This window comes from Camponotus vicinus, unplaced genomic scaffold (assembly GCF_025532165.1).
Source record: "Camponotus vicinus isolate PSW18456_S1 unplaced genomic scaffold, iyCamVici1.0 SCAF_4, whole genome shotgun sequence".
Taxonomy (NCBI): domain Eukaryota; kingdom Metazoa; phylum Arthropoda; class Insecta; order Hymenoptera; family Formicidae; genus Camponotus; species Camponotus vicinus.
The window spans coordinates 9776421-9796984 of record NW_028141976.1 but is presented as its reverse complement, the minus strand read 5'-3'; the positions used below and the strand labels follow the sequence as shown (position 1 = coordinate 9796984).

At 28.5% G+C, this 20564-nt stretch overlaps 3 protein-coding genes across 6 annotated transcripts; 2 read left to right on the top strand and 1 right to left on the bottom strand.

Moving 5' to 3' along the window:
• The first annotated feature begins 826 nt into the window (after positions 1-826).
• On the top strand, positions 827-7612 carry LOC145970355 (uncharacterized). Of its 3 annotated transcripts, XM_083097075.1 has the most exons (10): positions 827-950; positions 1480-1591; positions 2041-2146; positions 2409-2507; positions 2599-4217; positions 4755-4971; positions 5052-5991; positions 6088-6332; positions 6416-6587; positions 7389-7612. In XM_083097075.1, the coding sequence occupies exons 5-7, from the start codon at positions 2610-2612 to the stop codon at positions 5606-5608; spliced, it is 2382 nt and encodes a 793-aa protein (XP_082953201.1). In that variant the 5' UTR covers positions 827-950; positions 1480-1591; positions 2041-2146; positions 2409-2507; positions 2599-2609; the 3' UTR covers positions 5609-5991; positions 6088-6332; positions 6416-6587; positions 7389-7612. The 3 variants fall into 3 exon arrangements, with proteins under 3 accessions (XP_082953201.1, XP_082953200.1, XP_082953199.1); XM_083097074.1 differs by having other exon boundaries at positions 2409-4217; XM_083097073.1 differs by lacking the exon at positions 2041-2146 and having other exon boundaries at positions 2409-4217.
• A 2971-nt stretch (positions 7613-10583) lies between these two features.
• Positions 10584-14681, top strand: Nnp-1 (Ribosomal RNA processing protein 1 homolog Nnp-1). Of its 2 annotated transcripts, XM_083097077.1 has the most exons (8): positions 10584-10799; positions 10947-11402; positions 11531-11754; positions 11844-12014; positions 12104-12286; positions 12753-13021; positions 13133-14243; positions 14342-14681. In XM_083097077.1, exons 2-8 carry the CDS (start codon positions 11222-11224, stop codon positions 14582-14584), a joined length of 2382 nt encoding a protein of 793 aa, XP_082953203.1. In that variant the 5' UTR covers positions 10584-10799; positions 10947-11221; the 3' UTR covers positions 14585-14681. The 2 variants fall into 2 exon arrangements, with proteins under 2 accessions (XP_082953203.1, XP_082953204.1); XM_083097078.1 differs by lacking the exon at positions 10584-10799 and having other exon boundaries at positions 10850-11402.
• A 3769-nt stretch (positions 14682-18450) lies between these two features.
• Positions 18451-19817, bottom strand: Fkbp12 (peptidyl-prolyl cis-trans isomerase Fkbp12). Its single transcript, XM_083097248.1, has 4 exons — positions 19593-19817; positions 19185-19232; positions 18710-18896; positions 18451-18588 (listed from the first exon to the last, which is right to left on the bottom strand). Exons 1-4 carry the CDS (start codon positions 19627-19629, stop codon positions 18531-18533), a joined length of 330 nt encoding a protein of 109 aa, XP_082953374.1. The 5' UTR covers positions 19630-19817; the 3' UTR covers positions 18451-18530.
• Positions 19818-20564: the final 747 nt, after the last annotated feature.

Here is a 20564-nt window from a genome sequence, read left to right as displayed (position 1 = left end):
GAAAATTATTTGAATAAAATGTTGGGTTTAATGTGATTTTACAATTAGTCGTAAAAATCATATTAATTCTAAAATTATGTTCAGTAAGATAAATTAAGTAATATAAAAATTTTAGTTTCTAATACATTTTCAATGTTATCAATTGTGGTGTTCACATGACGTCTCCTGGTCTAAATATGTTCAATATAATTAATATTAAATGGTCTATATATTGTGCAGTGAAACAATTTATTTTAATTTATTATATATATATATATATTTATGTATATACAGGGTGTCGCAGATCACCCGTTTCAGCCGAATATCTCAAAAACTGAGCGCGACAGACAAAAATATTTCAAACAAAAGTTGTAACCCAGTCAGAAATGTAACTTTGATTCAAAGTTGATTCAACATCGATATGGTTGACAACTGGTTGAGTCGATATTTAGTCAGAGATGTAACGTCAATTCAATGTTGATTCGATACGTTTGACCTGCAGTTGATGCGTCCGCTTGAGTCGAATAATTGAATAAATTTTTTGATTTTCGTGCAATATCGATTTATGATTTTTGAATGTTTCATATAGCGTGAGATTATTTAAATTAATTATAAGTAATTTTTTTATTATTACTAATTAATAAAATATTAAATTTGCAAGAGATAAAAATTATACGCGATAATTAAAATTAAAAATTTTTGATATAATTAATATTAGAAAAATATTAAGAATATATTGAGGCATAAATATATAAAATATTATATATATATATATATATATATATAGAACTATTTCTATAAGGTTTTGCAATTTTTTTGCGAATGCGTTCTAACTACGCGCGGTAATCATAACCGCGGTGAAACAACAGAAAGCACAGATCGATGTGTGCAAACATATGTTATGTGCAGTTATTGTGTGTGCGATATTTCTTTTTGCTAACCGAGTTTTGCAAGTCTCGCAGTCTCGACAGGTAAGATTGGATAAATAAATTTCTATTTTAATAAATATAATATTCGGTTGCAAATAGTTAATTTAGTAATAGCAAAAATATTTGTCCGCTACGTAGTGCCTATGCCGGCTTTGCCACACGTGGACACACACCATATATTACAATAAGTTAAATTGAATAGATCATTAATATATATTCTTTTTGATAGTTAAATTATAAAACAATTTTATTCAGTAGTGAAAAATACACATAGTAATGTAATCTTGTATCATATTTATTTATCTCTCAACCTAACCTAAAAGTAATAAAGCTATTAAATTTTGAGAATGGAATATTTATTAATATAAGATAGAAAATAAATATTTTAAAAGTGTTAAATTGTTTATTAGTACAATTGGAAAATTTCCGTATACAGAAAAATTAATGCTTTAAAATGTAAAATTGGCTATTTACTTTGTAAATAGTGTATAGCGAACAAATATTTTTGCTATTACTAAATTTAACTGGCAATATTTATTTTTATTTTATAATATTTTGCTATTGTATGTAGAGATTAACATTTGCTGAAATAAAAATCAACTCTTATTGATGAAAGCATCTTACAAGATAAAAAAAGAAGTTCAAATTAACAGTACATAATGGACATCGATGAGAATAACAAGGTACATATATAATTATTTTTACATATAATACATTGTACATTTTTTTTATGTGTGTGTGTGTGTGTGTGTGTGTGTGTGTGTGTGTGTGTGTTTATATCCATTTCTTATATCTGATTAGTATTATTTTTTTATGTAATAAGAATGCTATGCTCAAGTGATTAAGATTTCTGTTGTTTGTTTCATACGAAATTCAGATACTTTAATAAAAAGAATAAAGATTAATTAATTATTCTAATTATATATGTTCATATTCTATTGTTTTCAATGTTACAGATGACATATATTGTTTCTATATTCTATATACTACTTCTATATGTACTAACAATATTACATATATTGTTAATACATTTATTAACAAATATTATTATAAATTATCATGCAGTCTAGTCTATGTTTCTCAGATAAACTATGATAAATATTAATTTATTTGATTATTTTTCTGATTTTAGAAGCAAGTTTAGCTATATTAAAGTCATAAGTACTTACTATTTTATATTATTTCTCCATAAGGATTTTGAGTGTCATCAATCATTGATCTGGCATAATATTTAGAAGGTACATAATATGAAGTATATCGCAGAAGTCATATTCTTATTTTCTATGTAAAAAGATATAATAAAGTTTTAATTTATCTCTTGTACACTTATTCACGGATTATCTTCAGCTAACAATAAATGACAAGCTTTTTTTATTAATCTTTAAAACAATTTAAAAAGTTTTTTTATATTTAAATTTTATTGATGTCCTTATTTTACATGAAGGAGGTTTTTATATTTCTAAATTCCTTTAAATATCATTTATTTGTAATTTGTTGTAGAAGTTTTTGCAATGTAATCGTAATTGGAAAAAGAGGATTGAGAGGAGGGCTATGAAACGTTTGAGGCTTGAAGAACAACAAGATTATGCCCTCGATAGAGTCTGTACATTACTAAAAAAAAAAAAAAAATTAAGATTCAATAATTCTAGCAGCAGCAGTAGTAGTAGTAGCAATGATAGCTTTTTTACAGATATTTGTGAAATGTCAGATCAAGTTGAAATATTTGCAGAGGAAGAAAATAATGTGTCAAGTGAATTAAATAATTTGAATCAAAATAATTTGAATTCTGAAACTGAACTTGAGATTAGTGATCATGAAGAAGACACAATTTTTAATAAGGATGCAAATATCATGAGTTCAGAAACAAATACTGATGATGATAGTGAAAATGAAAATATTGATGCAGTTTTTGATAACGATGAACAAAAAGAAAGATATATCACATTAAGTTTATATGAATGGGCATTATCAGGTGGAATTCTTTCTATGAGTAAAATTGATGAACTTCTTGCATGGCTTCGTCCAGTATTTCCTAATCTGCCTAAAAGTTATAAAACCTTGCTTGGAACATCTGATAATATAAATATTATAAACTTTCGGAATGGAGGGCAGTTTTGGTATAAAGGAATAAAAGATAATTTAGATGGATTTATTTTAGAAGAATACTTGCAGAGAAAAGAAAAGATTGAAATAGATATCAATACTGATGGACTTTCTCTTTTTCGAAGTTCTAAAAAAAAGTTTTGGCCAATTTTAGGACATCTGGTAGGGACTAAAAATGAACCATTTGTTATTGCCATTTACTTTGGAACGTCTGATCCTAGTGACATTGAAGAATTCTTGCAAGATTTTGTTAATGAGGCTAAAAATCTAATCGACAATGGTTATGTACGAAATCAAAGAACTTATGATTTTTTTATTAGACATTACATTCTTGATGCTCCAGCTCGAGAGCTTATAAAATGTTGTATAGGTCATAATGCATATGCTTCTTGCGAGAAATGTACAGTGTGGGGAGAACGATCGGATAACAAGCAGACATATGTTGATCTTGATGCTCCTTTGAGAACTAATGAATCTTTTAAGAATCAAACACAGTCTCACCATCACAAAGGAGTGTCACCTCTTCTTAGATTGAATACTCAAATGATTTCTCAGTTTCGTTTAGAGTCCATGCATTTAGTATACGAGGGTGTATTTAAGAGATTGTTAGAAGTATGGATGCGATGGATAGGCCCATGGAAGTTGCATTGGACTATTGTGGAAAGAATGTCTAATATGCTTATCCAAATAGCTCCCTCTTGCCCTCAAGATTTTGCCCGAAAACCAAGATCTCTAAGTGACTTAGCATTTTATAAGGCAACGGAATTCCGTCGTTTATGCTTATACGATGGCATTGTGGTGTTTGCTCAGCATCCTGATATTAATGTTTATAAGCACTTCTTATTATTACATTGCGCGATTTTTATTCTTGCAAATCCTGTCCTGCATAAAATTATGAATGACTATGCAAATATTTTGCTCAGAACTTTTATTAAACATTCTGTTACAATTTTAGGAAAAAAGTTTGTAGTTTATAATGTGCATTCTCTTTGTCATTTAGCGCAAGAGTGTAATGATTATGGCCCTTTAGAATCATTTAGTGCCTTTTGTTATGAAAATAAGTTGAAAACAATAAAAAATCATCTTAAATCTGGTTTTAAACTTCTTCAGCAGGTAGCTAAGCGTGAAATAGAACGAGGAAATGAAAAAATTGTATTCATGGATTCTGAAATTAATGAGATTGTTTTATCAAAGAAACATAGAGATGTAAATGAATTAATTAATGGCAGTCAATTTAAAAAAGTTTCAGTAAATGGTGTAATTCTTCAAGTGAATGATAAAGATTCATATTTTAAAACAAATTTAGGTCAAATTGTAGTCTTAAAAAATATTATTCTTACAGAGGATGATAATGTAATTTTTATTGGTAATACTTTTATAAATGTTGGAGATTTTTATATATATCCTCTGAATTCCTCAGAACTTGGCATTATTAAAGTATCTGAATTGAACAATGATAAATTAATATTTCGTTTACAAAATATTGTTGCTAAATGCTGGCTTATCCCTTTAAAAGATGAATATGTTTGTATACCTTTGCTTCACACAATGCCTTTCTGCAAATAAAATGCCAGAATTTTTATTTATATTTTTAAGTATTTTTATCAAATATACAATTTTATTCTCTTTTATTATTTATTTAGATCCGTTATTATTAATTATATTTCTTATTAAATTTTATTATTTATTCTCTCTTGTGTAAAGTTCATATAGATTAATTCAATTTAAAATAATTTTTTTCAGTTTGTCGTTGTAAAGTTTATAAATGAGGATGATACTTGTAACGATGAAGATAATGCTGTTTTCGAAGTCGGTCTTACAAAATGGCTAAAAGAACTAGATAATATGAAAATAAATATTTCTTGGCCTCCTCGATCTGCGCAAAGCAGCGCATTAAAAAAAGAAATGGATGCATCTCCTTCATGGCCAACATATAATGTTATTGTTTTAAAATTTTACAGTATGTTGTTTTTTGTGCATGTATATTTGTATATTTTTTCTCAATTTTATTTTGAAGTTAAATTATTCTCTTATAATCAGATACGCTTTTGGCTGCACGCAATGGACTCAATGGTTTCATTATGTCTTCTGCTTATGAAACGGATGTTGAAGTTGGTCGTGGCAAACGAAAAAAAATTGAGCGACGACGTTTTTCATTCGATTCTCCTGAAAAACAAATTACGAAGAAAACTAGGAAAATTCCGAGTTCTGATTCATCAGATTCTAATCCAGATGATCCTGAGATTTCGCAATTTTCAAATAAAACAAATGTTGCTGCTTCACCACTTGTCTCTTATAAACCTCAAAATAATAAAACTGAGTCTCAAAGAAATATTACGCATGGCGAAAATATAAAAACAAAGATATTTGAAAAAAGTCAATCTACAAAAACTATAATGTCGACGTCTCTTGAAAACAAAAAATCTAGAAAAGAGCTTTTGCTTGCAAAAATAAATGAAGCAAAGAAAATAACTCCCGTTGAAGATAATAAATCAGAAATTATAAGAGCTGCAAGAAAAAGACGGCAAACGTGTGATATAACAAAACAATTTACATTATCTTCTACATCACCTCAACATGATATGTCTGAAACTTAAGTCAACTGACGTAAGCTCGAAGTTTGAAATGTCTTCGTCGACAGGATGTGATGTACAAGAAAATGTTTATAGCATTTTACAGCACAGTATTTCAAAGAAAGTGCAAAATGTTAAGAAATTGAAAAAAAATGAGAGTTCCTCAGTTGTGTCATCAGAGGACGATGATATTTTGCATCCCAAAAAATGTACGAGACCACTAACAACAGCAAATATGTCAAAAGAAAATATTACTACTTCTGATACTGAATTTATAGAAAAATCACCATCCGTGTCAAATGTTTCACATTCTCAATCTGATTGTGAGTTCAGTCAGTCTAGCAATGCTTTCTCCCAAATAAAAGAATCATCTACACAATCTACACCTCGCTCAGTTCGTCAATCAGGTACATTTAACATTTAATAATTCTTTACTTTCTTCTAATTATTTTATTTAATATTAAGTTGTAATATATAGTCATTTATGTCACATTTTTTTCCAGGTAATCTGTCCTAGATTTTATCTGAAATCAGAGATTTTCCTAAGAAGACATACATTCAAACCCAAGAAATTAGTAGTAAACTAGACATAGTTATTATGAATTTAAGTAGATTAAATCGCTTTCTTCTTCCAAATGAAAAAAGGATAGTAAGACCAACAGATCTTCCTTCGCTTCCAATAACAACTAATGAAGAGTTAAACAAATTTGAAACATTTTTATCAGAAAATGATAACATAACTGGAACTGTAAGCTATATTTAATTTTGTTTTTTATTGTTCTACGTTCTAAATGTTTTTTATTTGTTTAATTATTAATATTCTGTTTATAGATTTGTTATATGAGTCAAATTATTGGCTCTAAGGATAATATTAAAGAAGCCACATATAAAGTGTTAAAGAAGCTTATTTCAAACACATTAGCATCAGAGTTCAATTTGAAAGGTGGTGGTAATCCGTCCAAAAAATGTTTTGAAAAGTTAACAGTATATGAAGTTGTTGAAGGTAAAAATTACTTGAAATTAACTTAACACTATTATTAATAACAATATTTATATTATGAAATTTAAAAATTTTTCTTTTAAATTATTATTTGTTAAATTATCTTCGATTTTTTTTACTTAAATAGGCATTTCTTTTTATTAAATTCTACATATAGAAGATAATAAGTATATATAGGATATAGGTTTTATGAATCACCGAGGTTGGTGAGCAATAAATTCTTCTATTAATAATTTTTTTAATTCACAAAGGATACATTTAAATAAATGATCTCTTTTTGAAAATACCAAATTAAATTAATTAAATAAGAATGAATGTTTTCTCAATTAAACTATACTGACTACAATTCTCTCTCCCGAAAGATTTGTGTTCGACTTCTAGTAACTCGCATCCAATATTTTTCTTGCATATTTTTCTCTTTTTATCATCCTTGTTTAAATAATTTAATTTAATATTTCCGAAGAAATATCGTTTATCTAAATCGATTCTTGATGGATTAAAAAACTCTATAATAGAAAAATAAAAAGTTATTTTGCACCAACAATCGTAGCGGCTCATGAAGCTTATATATATCTTCTGATTTAATAATCATATGAACCTAAAACCTAACTCATACTGTATTTGTATTATTTTTTATGTATTTTCTGCATTTGACTTTTATTTAATCTCTAATATATTATTATAATTATTTTGTTTTAGCCTTTAAATCTTATATTTTCCTTTTGCTATCATTAATTTAGTGGTCGTATTTTTATGCAAACTTTTAAAAGAAATTACAAAACATAAAATGTGTTGCATTTTCAGGTGCTATTTTAAACAAGAAGCCACAGGCAGAATTAATTGAGATTGCTGCAGCAACTTCATCTTGGCTGAAGCAAGCTCCTTGGCGTCGGCAGGATGATGGAACAATGGGCAAGAGAACAAAATAATATATCGTCTAATATGTGATATTCAATTTATAATAAGATTATAACTAGATATATGTAATTATGCATAAGATACTTTACCAAACATAAAAATGCTTTAAAGTCTATCGGCCGCGTTCAGCAAAAAAAAGCAGCTTTGCAACTGTTATAAAATTTGTGCATCTGATTGGTACATTCTCTTCATCTTAACTGAATCTAAGAGCATATATGCACGAATTTTACAACAGTTGCAAAGATGCTTTTTCTGCTGAACGCAGCCAACATTATTTTTCACTGTAACGAGTATGTGATATTTAATTTTGTTTTTAGTATGTGATATTTAGTTTTTATTTCAGTTTACAATTATCTAGAGAAATATGCAATATATTTTTTTTGTTTGATAATCGCAGGATAATTCGTACATTTACCTTAGGCCCGGTTCCACAAACATCGGTTATAACTTTAACCTCCGGTTAAACTATATCTTTGTTTCTTTTCAGATACGTTCTTAAAAAGATACAAAGATATAATTTAATCGGAGGTTAAAATTAACCGACGTTTGTGAACGGGGTCTTAATATGCAAATCAAAACAAAAATACAATTCGCTTTTTTCCTAGTATACTCTTTTAACATTTGTGATTTAAAGAGAATAGAAATAGATAAGGCTATTATTTTTGCGTTCATTATTTTATAATATAATATATGATATAATATGATAATAAACTCTGTCAATATTATTTTAAATAAATATAGCGTGCAATAAAAATTTTATAAAAGTAAAAGAAAAATTATTTTTGATATGATTATAATGATTACATAAAGTTACTTTTTTTATAAAAGCATTAATTATTGAAATATATATTAATAAACTGGTTGATTCAACATTGAAATTATGTCGAAATGATAGTCGAAAATTCGTCAAAATTTTGTACTATTTCGATGTCGATTCGATCAAAATTTCAACTTTATTTCAACATTGGTTTTTGACGTTAATTCGACATCACAACAACTATACATTTCTGACTGGGTAAGGTTTCAAGTAACGCATTACATGGTGATATCAGCAATTAACAATTACATATTTTTTCTTCGAAACAACTATGTTTTCTTTACACCAATTGATTCCTCTCATTATTTTGTACATAAAAGTATTAAGGTAAGATAATCGAAAAATGAATATTTTACAAGATATTTTACGGTTTATGTAAAATTAAGAAATGATTTCAAGCCTCATAACTCGGAAAGTACTTAATTAAAACTAATTTAATTATAGTGTTTTGGAAAGCTCTTGAGATGAGCTACAAGAATATGTAATAAAAATAGCGAGTTCCATTTAAAAAATCCAAAGTGATTTTGCCCTGATCTTGACAACACTCTTCAAGGTCATACTGATATCACCATGGTAATGCGTTACTTGAAACCTTACAACTTTTGTTTGAAATATTTTTGTCTGTCGCGCTCAGTTTTTGAGATATTCGGCTGAAACGGGTGATCTGCGACACCCTGTATATACATAAATATATATATATATAATAAATTAAAATAAATTGTTTCACTGCACAATATATAGACCATTTAATATTAATTATATTGAACATATTTAGACCAGGAGACGTCATGTGAACACCACAATTGATAACATTGAAAATGTATTAGAAACTAAAATTTTTATATTACTTAATTTATCTTACTGAACATAATTTTAGAATTAATATGATTTTTACGACTAATTGTAAAATCACATTAAACCCAACATTTTATTCAAATAATTTTCAATTAGAAACATTCTTTTACTTATATAACAATAAGTAAAAGTTATCCGAATTATATTGTGTTCGATGTCATTTTAAACGCAAGAATTTCATTAATCCCTTTTAATCAAAAAAGATCAAACAAAATATAAAAGCTTTAGTTTTTATTTTATGGCAATTTAAAGTCATATATTATTATAAATAACGAAAAAATTCCCGATGCCGCAGATTCCGAAATTTCTTACACGAGACTTCATTTATAATATTCACGAATATATGTCAAAAAATAAAATGCATTTTTTATTCATTTGAAAGTAATTTTAATAGAATAATGCGAATTTTGCGATTAAAATAATACCAAACACGATATAAATCGCATAAATTTAATTAAATATATAATTATAATGAAATATTTATTATCAGATTAATTAAAAATTACCCGATTTACGTCATGTTCGATATCATTTTAATCGCCAAAATCTCATTAATTCATTAAAATTACTTTCAAACCGATAAAATTAAAAATAAAAGTTTCAATTTTTATTTTATAAGATGTTTACATTTTCGTGAATTGCGAATGGATAGAGGAAGCGAAGAAACCGATTGTAAGAGACTTCGGAACTCTTTGATGATAGGTCATCTCGCTCGCTCTCTACTCATGGTCTTACTTTCTTTGTCACACTTGACAATCGTGATAGATAGCTCGGAAAGATAAGCGGACCCAAGAATCGAGAGTGAGCGAAACAGTAACAAGAACGAGCGAGACAATAATAGGAGCGAGCGAGACAGTAATAGGAGCGAGCGAGACAGTAATAGGTGCGAGCGAGAGGAAAATAATAGCGCGCAAGAAAAATCCGATTCTCGAGCTCGAGTCTCGTTGCTCGTGCTATTTCTATCTCGTTCGCTCTTATTGTTATTTTACTTGTCCTTTTCGCTTCCTCACGTAACTTTCGCATTGCTTTTATACATACATACGTACATACATACGTATATACCACACACACACACACACACACACGCGCGCGCGCGTGTATATATATACATATATATATATATATACATCTTTATTATTTAGAACTTTTATTCTTAAGAAATGTGTAGGATCTATATTGAAAATAATATCAAACTTTCTCTCTCTCTTTAAATATATAAATTATTTATTAATAGTCTGGTAAAAAATATCTTATTTTCAAGTATAGTATCATATTATGAATAAATTTCTATATATTGTATATAGCTATTTTTAGTATAAATCTATATATATATATATATATATATATATATATATATATATATATATATATGGAGAAAGAGAGACCACAAATCTTATTTACATTAAAGATGTATACATAACTTGTCTTGCATTCATATTTTTGCAGTCATATTGCCGGCACTTTGTGCATATAGCACGGAACAGAACCACAAATCGTGGACATAGCATGTTACCCTTTGAAAAGTTTCATGGACATGGCTATGTAGTTCAATGTCCACGTTTTATGGACATAGAGGCGCTTCAAATACGGGTTCCACCTAAATCAGGGGCATGGCCGCTCTTAAGGTGAAAGCACATAAAATTGCAGGAGCACATAACAATAAGCATAAGAAAATTGATTGGTTCATTTTCTTATGCATATATTTGTGGACCAATCAATTTCTTTATGCTTATGGTTGTGCGCCTATGCAATTTTATGTGCTTTCACCTTAGGCTTCTCTCTGCCGTGATGTAAGACCGTGAGTTCCGTCGGCTCTAAAATGGATCCACGGGGCGCCACTGCGCGGCTTAGTGAAATCGTCACACGAAAAATGACGGCATGGCCCCTCTCAGGCTTCACTGTACTGCTAAAAAGAACAGCAGCATCTGACGTCACTTTCGCTAAAAAGAACGTTTCAGTGTACACTTTCTGAACTGAACTAGTGCAGCCAGTTCAGCTAAAAAGAACAAACCTATGTACACACGTGTTAAAAAAAGATGTAACAGCAATGTTGAGGATTAACAACAAAATGCAACTCATAAATGCTAAAAGTGAAAGTAAAAAGAATTTGTTCATCGTGCAAGAAATTAAAATAGCGCGATTATTAGCTAATAATGACAAAAGAATAAGAGATAAAGCGTTAAGAAGATTGAAAAAATGGTTAACAGTACGATCGCAAAGTTCGTTTGGTAGGTCAATATTTGTATAATAATTTATCAAATAGGTTATATAACACAAATAATTTCAACATTTTATATATATTTTGAATTTTATTACTGTACTGTACTATGCTACATGTATGTTGTATTCTTTGTAGCTTTTACAAAAACAGACTTTATGAGCTTGTGGAAAGGTCTGTTTTATTGCATGTGGATGTCTGATAAAATGTTGGTTCAGGAAGAGTTAGCTGAATCCCTTAGTAAACTCGTACATTGTTTTGATTCAAAAGATACCATTTTACTTTATACCAGCTGTGCTTTAAAGACACTTGCTATCGAATGGTTTGGCATAGATCAATATAGATTAGATAAATTTTTAATGGTATTTTTCTTAATTTTTTTTATGAATCTAAGATAATACTTTAAAATATATACAAATAACCTATTTATCTATTTCTATTTTTTCTTTAGTTAGTTAGAAGGATTCTTCGTCAAACATTTGTAACTTGTAAAGATAAATCATGGGATATCATATGGGTGACAGAATTATCACAAATGTTTTTACAACTGTTTTTACATCCAAGAATTGCTTTGGGATTCAATTTACATATGACAGAAATATATTTAGAAGAACTTGCAAAGGTATTCCAAAAATTTGGATAAGATTTTCCATTTTTAATTATTTTGTCTAAGTTTTAATAAAACTTTATTATTTACATATAAATATATAGGTCAGCAATGGAAATATATCAGAATGTGTTGTTCATGAATTTATTAAACCATTTATTATATATTTAATGACAACTGATGATGAACGACAAATGAAACATATTATGCAACATGTCTTTAGATATTTAATATTTCAATCAGATGTAGGTTTAGATTATATGGAGAAATTTAAAGCTTGGCAAAGAGTAAGTAATAAAAATATAAAAATATATTCTAATATTTATTGTAACATTTTTCTAATACACATGTTTTCAAATCTAATAAAATAATGATTAATTTTTTGGAGTATTCTAACGATTGGAAATTTATAGTAGTTACAATAGTTTTTAAATTGAAAACCATTAAAGTTTATGAATCATATAGTTAATATTTTACATATTTGAACATGACAAAATACCTAATAGTGTTAAAAGTACTATTATGATTCAATTTTATATTGACAATATCAAAGTTTTTAAATATTTTTAATAAATATTTTTAATAAATATTTTTAATAAAAGATTTTCTGTTTACAATATGTTGCACAATATATTTGTACAATATGAATAATTGATATGATTTTTATTTTTAAATATTCCAAAAAATCTATCATAAGATAATAGAGAAAAATATCTAGTAGATTTAAGACATTCTATATGTATATTTAAATAGGCTGGTTTTCCTTGTGCACATGTGGATGATATGCAAAAAATTGAGATTGATACAGAAGAAAATATTGATATTAAAAGTAGTCATCTTTTGCAAAGTGAAATACAAAATAAAAGTGAAAAACCTTTAGATCCAAGAGCAGGTAGAGTGGATGTGCAACTACCACAAATACCCTTTAATGCTGCAGAAATTGTTAAAATGCTTTCAGTACATCATTTTCATCCATCATCAAAGACAAAATCACGAAGGCAACTTTCAAGACTTCTTGAAGAGTATGTACATTATGTTACTTTTTATCTTAATAATCTATTTATTTAAAAAAACTAAATTTTTTTACATGTATTCTGAATTATATTTTCTTTGTAAAAAAATTATATTTTCAGGTTTAGGGAATTATCAGAGGGAAGAATGCCCCTTGGAATAAAGAAAGTTAAGAAATTAAATTTGCAAAAACGTGATTCGAAGAAAGAATCGAAAAAGGCTGCATTACACCTCATACAATTTGAGAAAAAGATGTTTTCTGACAATATTAACAAAAAACGAAAAAGGAAGAGAAATGGAGAGATTATTGCTAGTGGTACATTTTCTGATCATCTGAAAAATAGAGACCAGTTAGAATTGAATTCTATTATAGACACTATTGATTCAAAAAGTGACTCCATTAATTCAACTGCGAATATGAAGGCTAATTTACAGGATACAGATGCAGATATACTACCAACTAAAAAACAAAAAAAAACCAATGGAGAGGCCATTGTTAGTAGTACATCTTCTTCTAATAATCTAAAAAATAGAGACCACTTAGAATTGAATTCTATTATAGACACTATTGATTCAAAAAGTGACTCCATTAATTCAACTGCAAATATGAAGGCTAATTTACAGGATACAGATGCAGATATACTACCAACTAAAAAACAAAAAAAAAACAATGGAGAGGCCATTGATAGTAGTACATCTTCTTTTAATAATCTAAAAAATAGAGACCACTTAGAATTGAATTCTATCATAGACATTATTGATTCAAAAAGTGACTCAATTGATTCAACTGCAAATATGAAAACTAATTTACAGGATGCAGATGCAGATATACTGCCACCTAAAAAACAAGAAAGAAAAAGAAATACAAACATAGTGTCGTCTAAGAAACAGAAGTGTAATTTAACATATAATAAATTTGATGATAAACATGTAATTGAAGATAAAAGGAAGCTAAAAACAAAAGCCCATAGAAAATTTAATAAAACTAAGGAAATTAAATTGAGTCAGACGGATGATACATTTATAACAGATAATAATTTAAAATGTAAACCGAAGAAAACAGAGCTTCATGAGAAGCATACATTTAATAAAGAGCAATACATTTTCATCTCACCAGTTTTAAAGAAAAAAAATTTACTTCGAAAGGCTACGAAAAATAAGAAATCCTTAGTTTTAAAAAAGACAATATTAGAGAAGAATGTTACACATAATAATCAAGGAACGTTGAAAGATGTAAGTATCAATATTTTTATCTTATTTTTTGATTATTTTTGATATTTTTACAGAAATACACTATAAAAATTATATATAAAACTATTGCATAATTACAGGAATTATCAAATCAGACAAAAAAACAAATTAATTTAAATAATTCCTTGGAGAAGAAAAAAGTGGTCTTTGGTCTCTCCCGAAATACTGAACAACATACATCGGAATATTTTCAGCAAGTTCGTAAAAGCCCTGCTATTCCTTTCGATGCAAACAAGAAACCATTAGCTAGTGTACTAAAAACAAATGCTATATCGAGTCCACTCAATCCATTCTATAAACAAAATGAGTTCAAGGAATTTTGACTTTTTTGAAAGTCTTCAACTTATTGACACTAAAAACTTATTCTGAAATTAATATTAATGATTTAAAATAAATGTATACAGGCAGTTTCAAATTAAATATGTTAGTGACTTTTTTTCCATTTCTACCACAAGTATGTAACTTCTTGTAATAAAAAAAATAGAGATATAAATAATTTAATGGAATTTTGATGTATCGTGTAAAAAGTTCAGATTTTTAATTGTTCATTTAAATACATATACAAACAGGATTTACATAATGACATGTTTTGACAATTATTTACATTAATTTATATAGATTAAGATTTATAACAATTTATAAAAATAAAGAAATTTTTTGTTTTATTGCTAAAAGCAAGATTTCAATTATCACATAAGCGCCTGTCCTACCTTCCACATGGCGGCGAGTCATGTGACCTGGGGATCGATTATCGATTGTGTATTAAGCCGACGGCACACGGTACGATTTTTCGTACTGGATTTGATAAGATTTAGTAAAATACTAAAAATGCACCAATCAGAATGCAGCATTTCTAATATTTTACTAAATCTTATCAAATCCAGTACGAAAAATTGTACCGTGTGCCGTAGGCTTTACACAACTTGGTGAAAATTACAAAAGTGAGCAAATGTACTAGAATATTTATAATTTCATTAGTCAATATCTAGTAAATTTGCTCACTTTTGTAATTTTCACCAAGTTGTGATACACAATCGACCCCCAAATTTGCAGATGCAAGCAGCATTGACTGCTATTGGCAGAGAGAAGCATGAGAGCGGCCATCCCGCTTTATTATTATTATTATTATTTATTGGCAAAAAAACGAAGTTTAGCCATCAGGTACATGCCTATTAGGCTAATATGTTCACAAAACAAGTAATACACTTTTCTCTTAAGTTTACTTTACAACGCAGGAGTATGTACGGTACTCCCTAAGGTCTTATCCACATTTCACACGAGTATGCCTATCTATGTCTAGGCCATCCCGCTTTAACGGGCATATTGTCCTGATGCGCCGTCTGAGAAAGTGGACGTGAACTATGTCCGTTACGCTCGGTAACGGTATATGGTTCGTATCCGTGCTATGATTCATGTCCGAACTAGATAAGGCGGACTGACAATGAGTCAGACAAGAATCGATAATGAATCGCCCTGGCTCACCAACTGTGCAGCGATAGGCACAAGGCGAGCTAACGGCGATTTATATCGCAAAGCTCATGTCTTTCACCCCTGTCGGTTTTTTTAATTATTGGAAAATATATATTTTTCAAATAATTAATTAGAAAATATACATGTGAGGTATTGTAAGTAAGATATCTTACTTTGATGCATTTGTCCGTAATGTTAAAATCTATCGTATTTATATATTTGTGCATTATAATTTAAAATAAAATTTAGTATGTCGGGAATTAAAAGTATTTTGAATTATATTATAATTTAATATAAGTAATGTATGATTAACTATATTTATTTATTGCAATATGTAATTTAAATATTTAGATATTTCGATAATTTCGATATTTCAATTTATTATAATCTATATATCTGTATTTATTATAATCTATATATCTATATGTTTCTATTAATGAATTAATAAATGTACATACATACATACATATATTGTAATGTCAGACACATATATGTGTCTTTATTAATAAACACACATATGTACATATTAATAACAGATATAATAAACAGATTGAAATAATCTATATAAAATTAAATATTGCAAAAATAAATAAATACCGTTAATCATATATCATTCATATTTAATTATAATATAATGCAAAATACTTTTAATTCTCAAAATGCTATAATTCTCAAAATGCGTAAATATCTAAATACTATATATTTGAACGTTGCACACAAATCAAAGTAAGATATATCATTCGTATCGACATGAACATTTTCTAATTAATTATTTGAGAATATATAAAATAAAATATTAATATATAAAAAATAAAATATATAAAATATCAATAGTAAAAGAATTCATTAAACTGATTTAAACTGATTTATAAAACTGAATTTAATATATTTAACAATAATGCGAAAACTTATGACTGTAGATTTATCACGAATGGAATATATTAATTAGAAATATAAATTATGATAATAGCAATTTTTTATCCGCGAAACATTTGGAGATAGTTAATAAAATTACGTTCTGTTTAACATTTTTTTATTTTTACAAATTAGAGTACACTTATTTCTCCACTAATCTGGATGCGAATTGATGAAATATTATTATTCAATGCAAGCTTTATAATTATGAATTTCCAAATGTCATAATTTCGCGGCTTTTTAGTACTATGAAACAAATAAAGCGCGACAATACGGCGAGAATAATCAGTCAGCGTAGCGAGCTTTACGAGTGACGTTCGGTTCTGCGGTGCTTACAGTATATTACAGTATACAGGGTGTCCGATTCGTGAGGGACCAAACGAAAAGTGATGATAGATTGGGTCAAACTAAGAAGAAAAGTCCTCTACCATTTTGCAAAATTCGCAATAATTAGTAAGTAATAAGCAAAAATGTCACATGAAGGTTTAATTTTTTAAATGGAATCCCCTATTTTTTAAATGGAACCCCCTATTTTTTATTATGTATTTTTATAGCTTATCTCGAGAGCTTTCCAAAACACTATAATAAAGTATTTCTTCATTGAGTACTTTTCGAGTTATGAGGCTGGAAATAATTTCTTAATTTTACATAAACCATAAAATATCTAGTAAAATATTCATTTTTCGATTATCTTACCTTAATACTTTTATATGCAAAATAATGAGAGGAATCAATTGGTGTAAAAAAAACATAGTTGTTTTGAAGAAAAAATATGTAATTTGCAATTAACAATTAAGGACAAAAAATATGGAATTGTTAATTGCAAATTACATATTTTTTCTTCAAAACAACTATGTGTTTTCTTTACACCAATTGATTCCTCTCATTATTTTGTACGTAAAAGTATTAAGGTAAGATAATCGAAAAATGAATATTTTACAAGATATTTTACGGTTTATGTAAAATTAAGAAATAATTTCAAGCCTCATAACTCAAAAAGTACTTAACGAAAAGATACTTAATTATAGTGTTTTGGAAAGCTCTCGAGATAAGCTACAAGAATATGCAATAACAAATAGTAGGTTCCATTTAAGAAATTGAAGGTGACCTTCATGTGACCTTCAAATAACTCTTCAAAGTCAAACCAATGGTACCATCTTATGTCCCCCTCGAAACCATACAACTTTTGTCTGAAACATTTTTGTTTGCTGGGCTTAGTTTTTGAAATATTTCAATGTCTTCAGATAAATCGGCCACCCTGTATATTTAAGAAAGCATATTGTTTTTATCTGTCACGTATATGTCATATTTAACGTCTTGCACGCGGATATTTCAGAATTCGCCTTAGAGTTAATAATAATAATTATTTCTTTAACATCAAGTTCGTGTACATATTAAAAAAAATTACCGTATATATATATATATATATATATATAAAATGGAAGAAATATATATAAACACAAGATATGTATATATATTTAGTGTATTTTGAGAAAGGCCTCTTTAGGTAGGAACATGATTAATTAATCTTAAATGAGGTGCAGAAATTAAATAGCATCTCTTGGACAGCTGATAATTAAACTACACACATTAGTATACATTTTTAAAGTTTAAGATTTATGTATTATCAACTTAATAAATAGTATAAATTGTGCACATTCTATTTCTATGCAATGGCAAAATAATCTTAATGTGTTTTATATATTACTTTGTAAAAAATACAATGTAGTTTTTGAAATTCGAGTGATTGAATTAAGGTAATGACACAGGATATGTCATGTTCATGCAACGATTACTAACATAATACAATTTGATGCAGATTTTTATTTTTTTTTGTTTGTATTGAAATGCATTTGGTCAGTTTGGTACATTCTAAGAGGTATTTCAAGGCTCCACCTTCAGTAACTCCACATCAAAGATGAGAACAGCGTTTGGCGGAATAGTGTGTCTCTGTCAAGGCTAATATAGTTAATAGTATTTGTTTTTTTATAAGAAATAAACTATTACATCGAATAATTCTATTGATTATTCTATACATAATATTATTTTGAATTAAAGGATATACTCCAGGATGGCCTCGGCTGCCATAAGCATAATCTGGAGAACAAGTTAGTCTAGCTCTTTGTCCAACGCACATTTGCGCAACTCCTTGATCCCATCCTTTGATTACTTCACCCTTTCCAATTTTAAATTTAAATGGCACACCACGGTCTCTGCTGGAATCAAATTTCTTTCCATTGGCAAGAGTACCTGAAAAAAAAAAATATATATATATATATATATACATATGTACATATTATATTAATACTATTATATTTAGAATCTTATAATATATATGCAGAATTATTTATAGAAAAAAAAGATATGTAATATTGTAATTTTTTCCTGTTATTATATATGAAGTAATAATTTTAAACAAAATTTTTGTTATAGTTTCACATACATATACACAATTATATTTTATATATTATATTAATCGCATAAACAGTATGTGTATAAAATTGAGAATATTAATAGTACTACTATAAAAATAATCACCTGTGTAATGTACAACTACTGTTTGCCCAGTCTTTGGATAGGTTTGACCTGTAAATATACAGTAACTCATAAGAAATAGAATATAAATAGAATATGTGTGAGCATTTGGTAATTGCAATAACAGCGTAAGTAAAAAGAGAGTGAGAAATTATTTTGTAATGTAAAATCTATTTTGCCGAATATTGAGACCACGTTAATCATAACATGGAATAAATCATGTTTGTTAGCGGCCTTTTAGATTTTAGATGTATGAGACATATTCAAGAGCACAAAAACATTAAAAGTTTTGAAGCATCGATCGCGATATGGTGTGTAAAGAGCTGTTTCAAAATGGGAGAGAAAGAGTTCTCCAAAGAAACGAGAATAACGAAATTCAGTAAATCCGTACAAAATGAAACTTATAATTACCATCGCCAGGACTCAGAACTTCAACATCCACGCCCATGACTGCGAATTTTTTTCCACACGATGAAATTCTCTTTTCAAAGTGGCAAAGTTCGCGCGAGAATTGATCGCGTTTATTCAAACCAATTTATTCGGAACAGAATTCCCATAAAATGACCCAACACTATTTCACAACCCACAGCAGTGATTTCCAGTAATTCCAGATCGTAGGATTTTCAGACGCATGCGTAGTGACGTAGCATAACAATATATATTTTACCGAAATAAATGGGTGCATCCAGAAGCACAACCACTCACCGAGCGGCTACGTAGCAATTGATTGGTTTTTATCTTTGAATTCACCAATCACATTCGATTGCTACTAAGGCCCAGTTCCACAACTTACTTTAACCGAAGTTTAACTCGTTAAAGGAAGATTTACATTGCGTCCCAAACTCATAGGGTGCATCCAGAAGCACAACCGCTCACTGAGCGGCTAAGTAGCACTCGACTGTGATTGGTGAATTCAAAGATAGAAACCAATCACATTCAATTGCTACTTAGCCGCTCAGTGAGCGGTTGTGCTTCTGGATGCACCCATAGGCTGTGTTCCAAAATTCACTGCCAGTACTGAAAATCTATAGTGTACGTCACGTAAACTATAGATTTTCAGTACTGGCAGTGAATTTTGGAACGCAGCTATAGTATCCAATCGGACGTCATACATCGGACATTGAGGCCCAGTTCCACAACTTATTCTAACCGAAGTTTAGCTCGTTAAAGGAGGATTTACATTGCATCCAAAGCCCACTGTATCCAATCGGGCGTCATACATCAGACATTGAACGCAATGTAAATCCTTCTTTAACGAGTTAAACTTCGGTTAAAGTAAATTGTGGAACTGGGCCTTATGGCCATTTCTACCAATGCCGCTTAATCCTGCATTATGCAGGATTCACACTGCCTCCGATGTCCGACGTACGACATCCGATATCC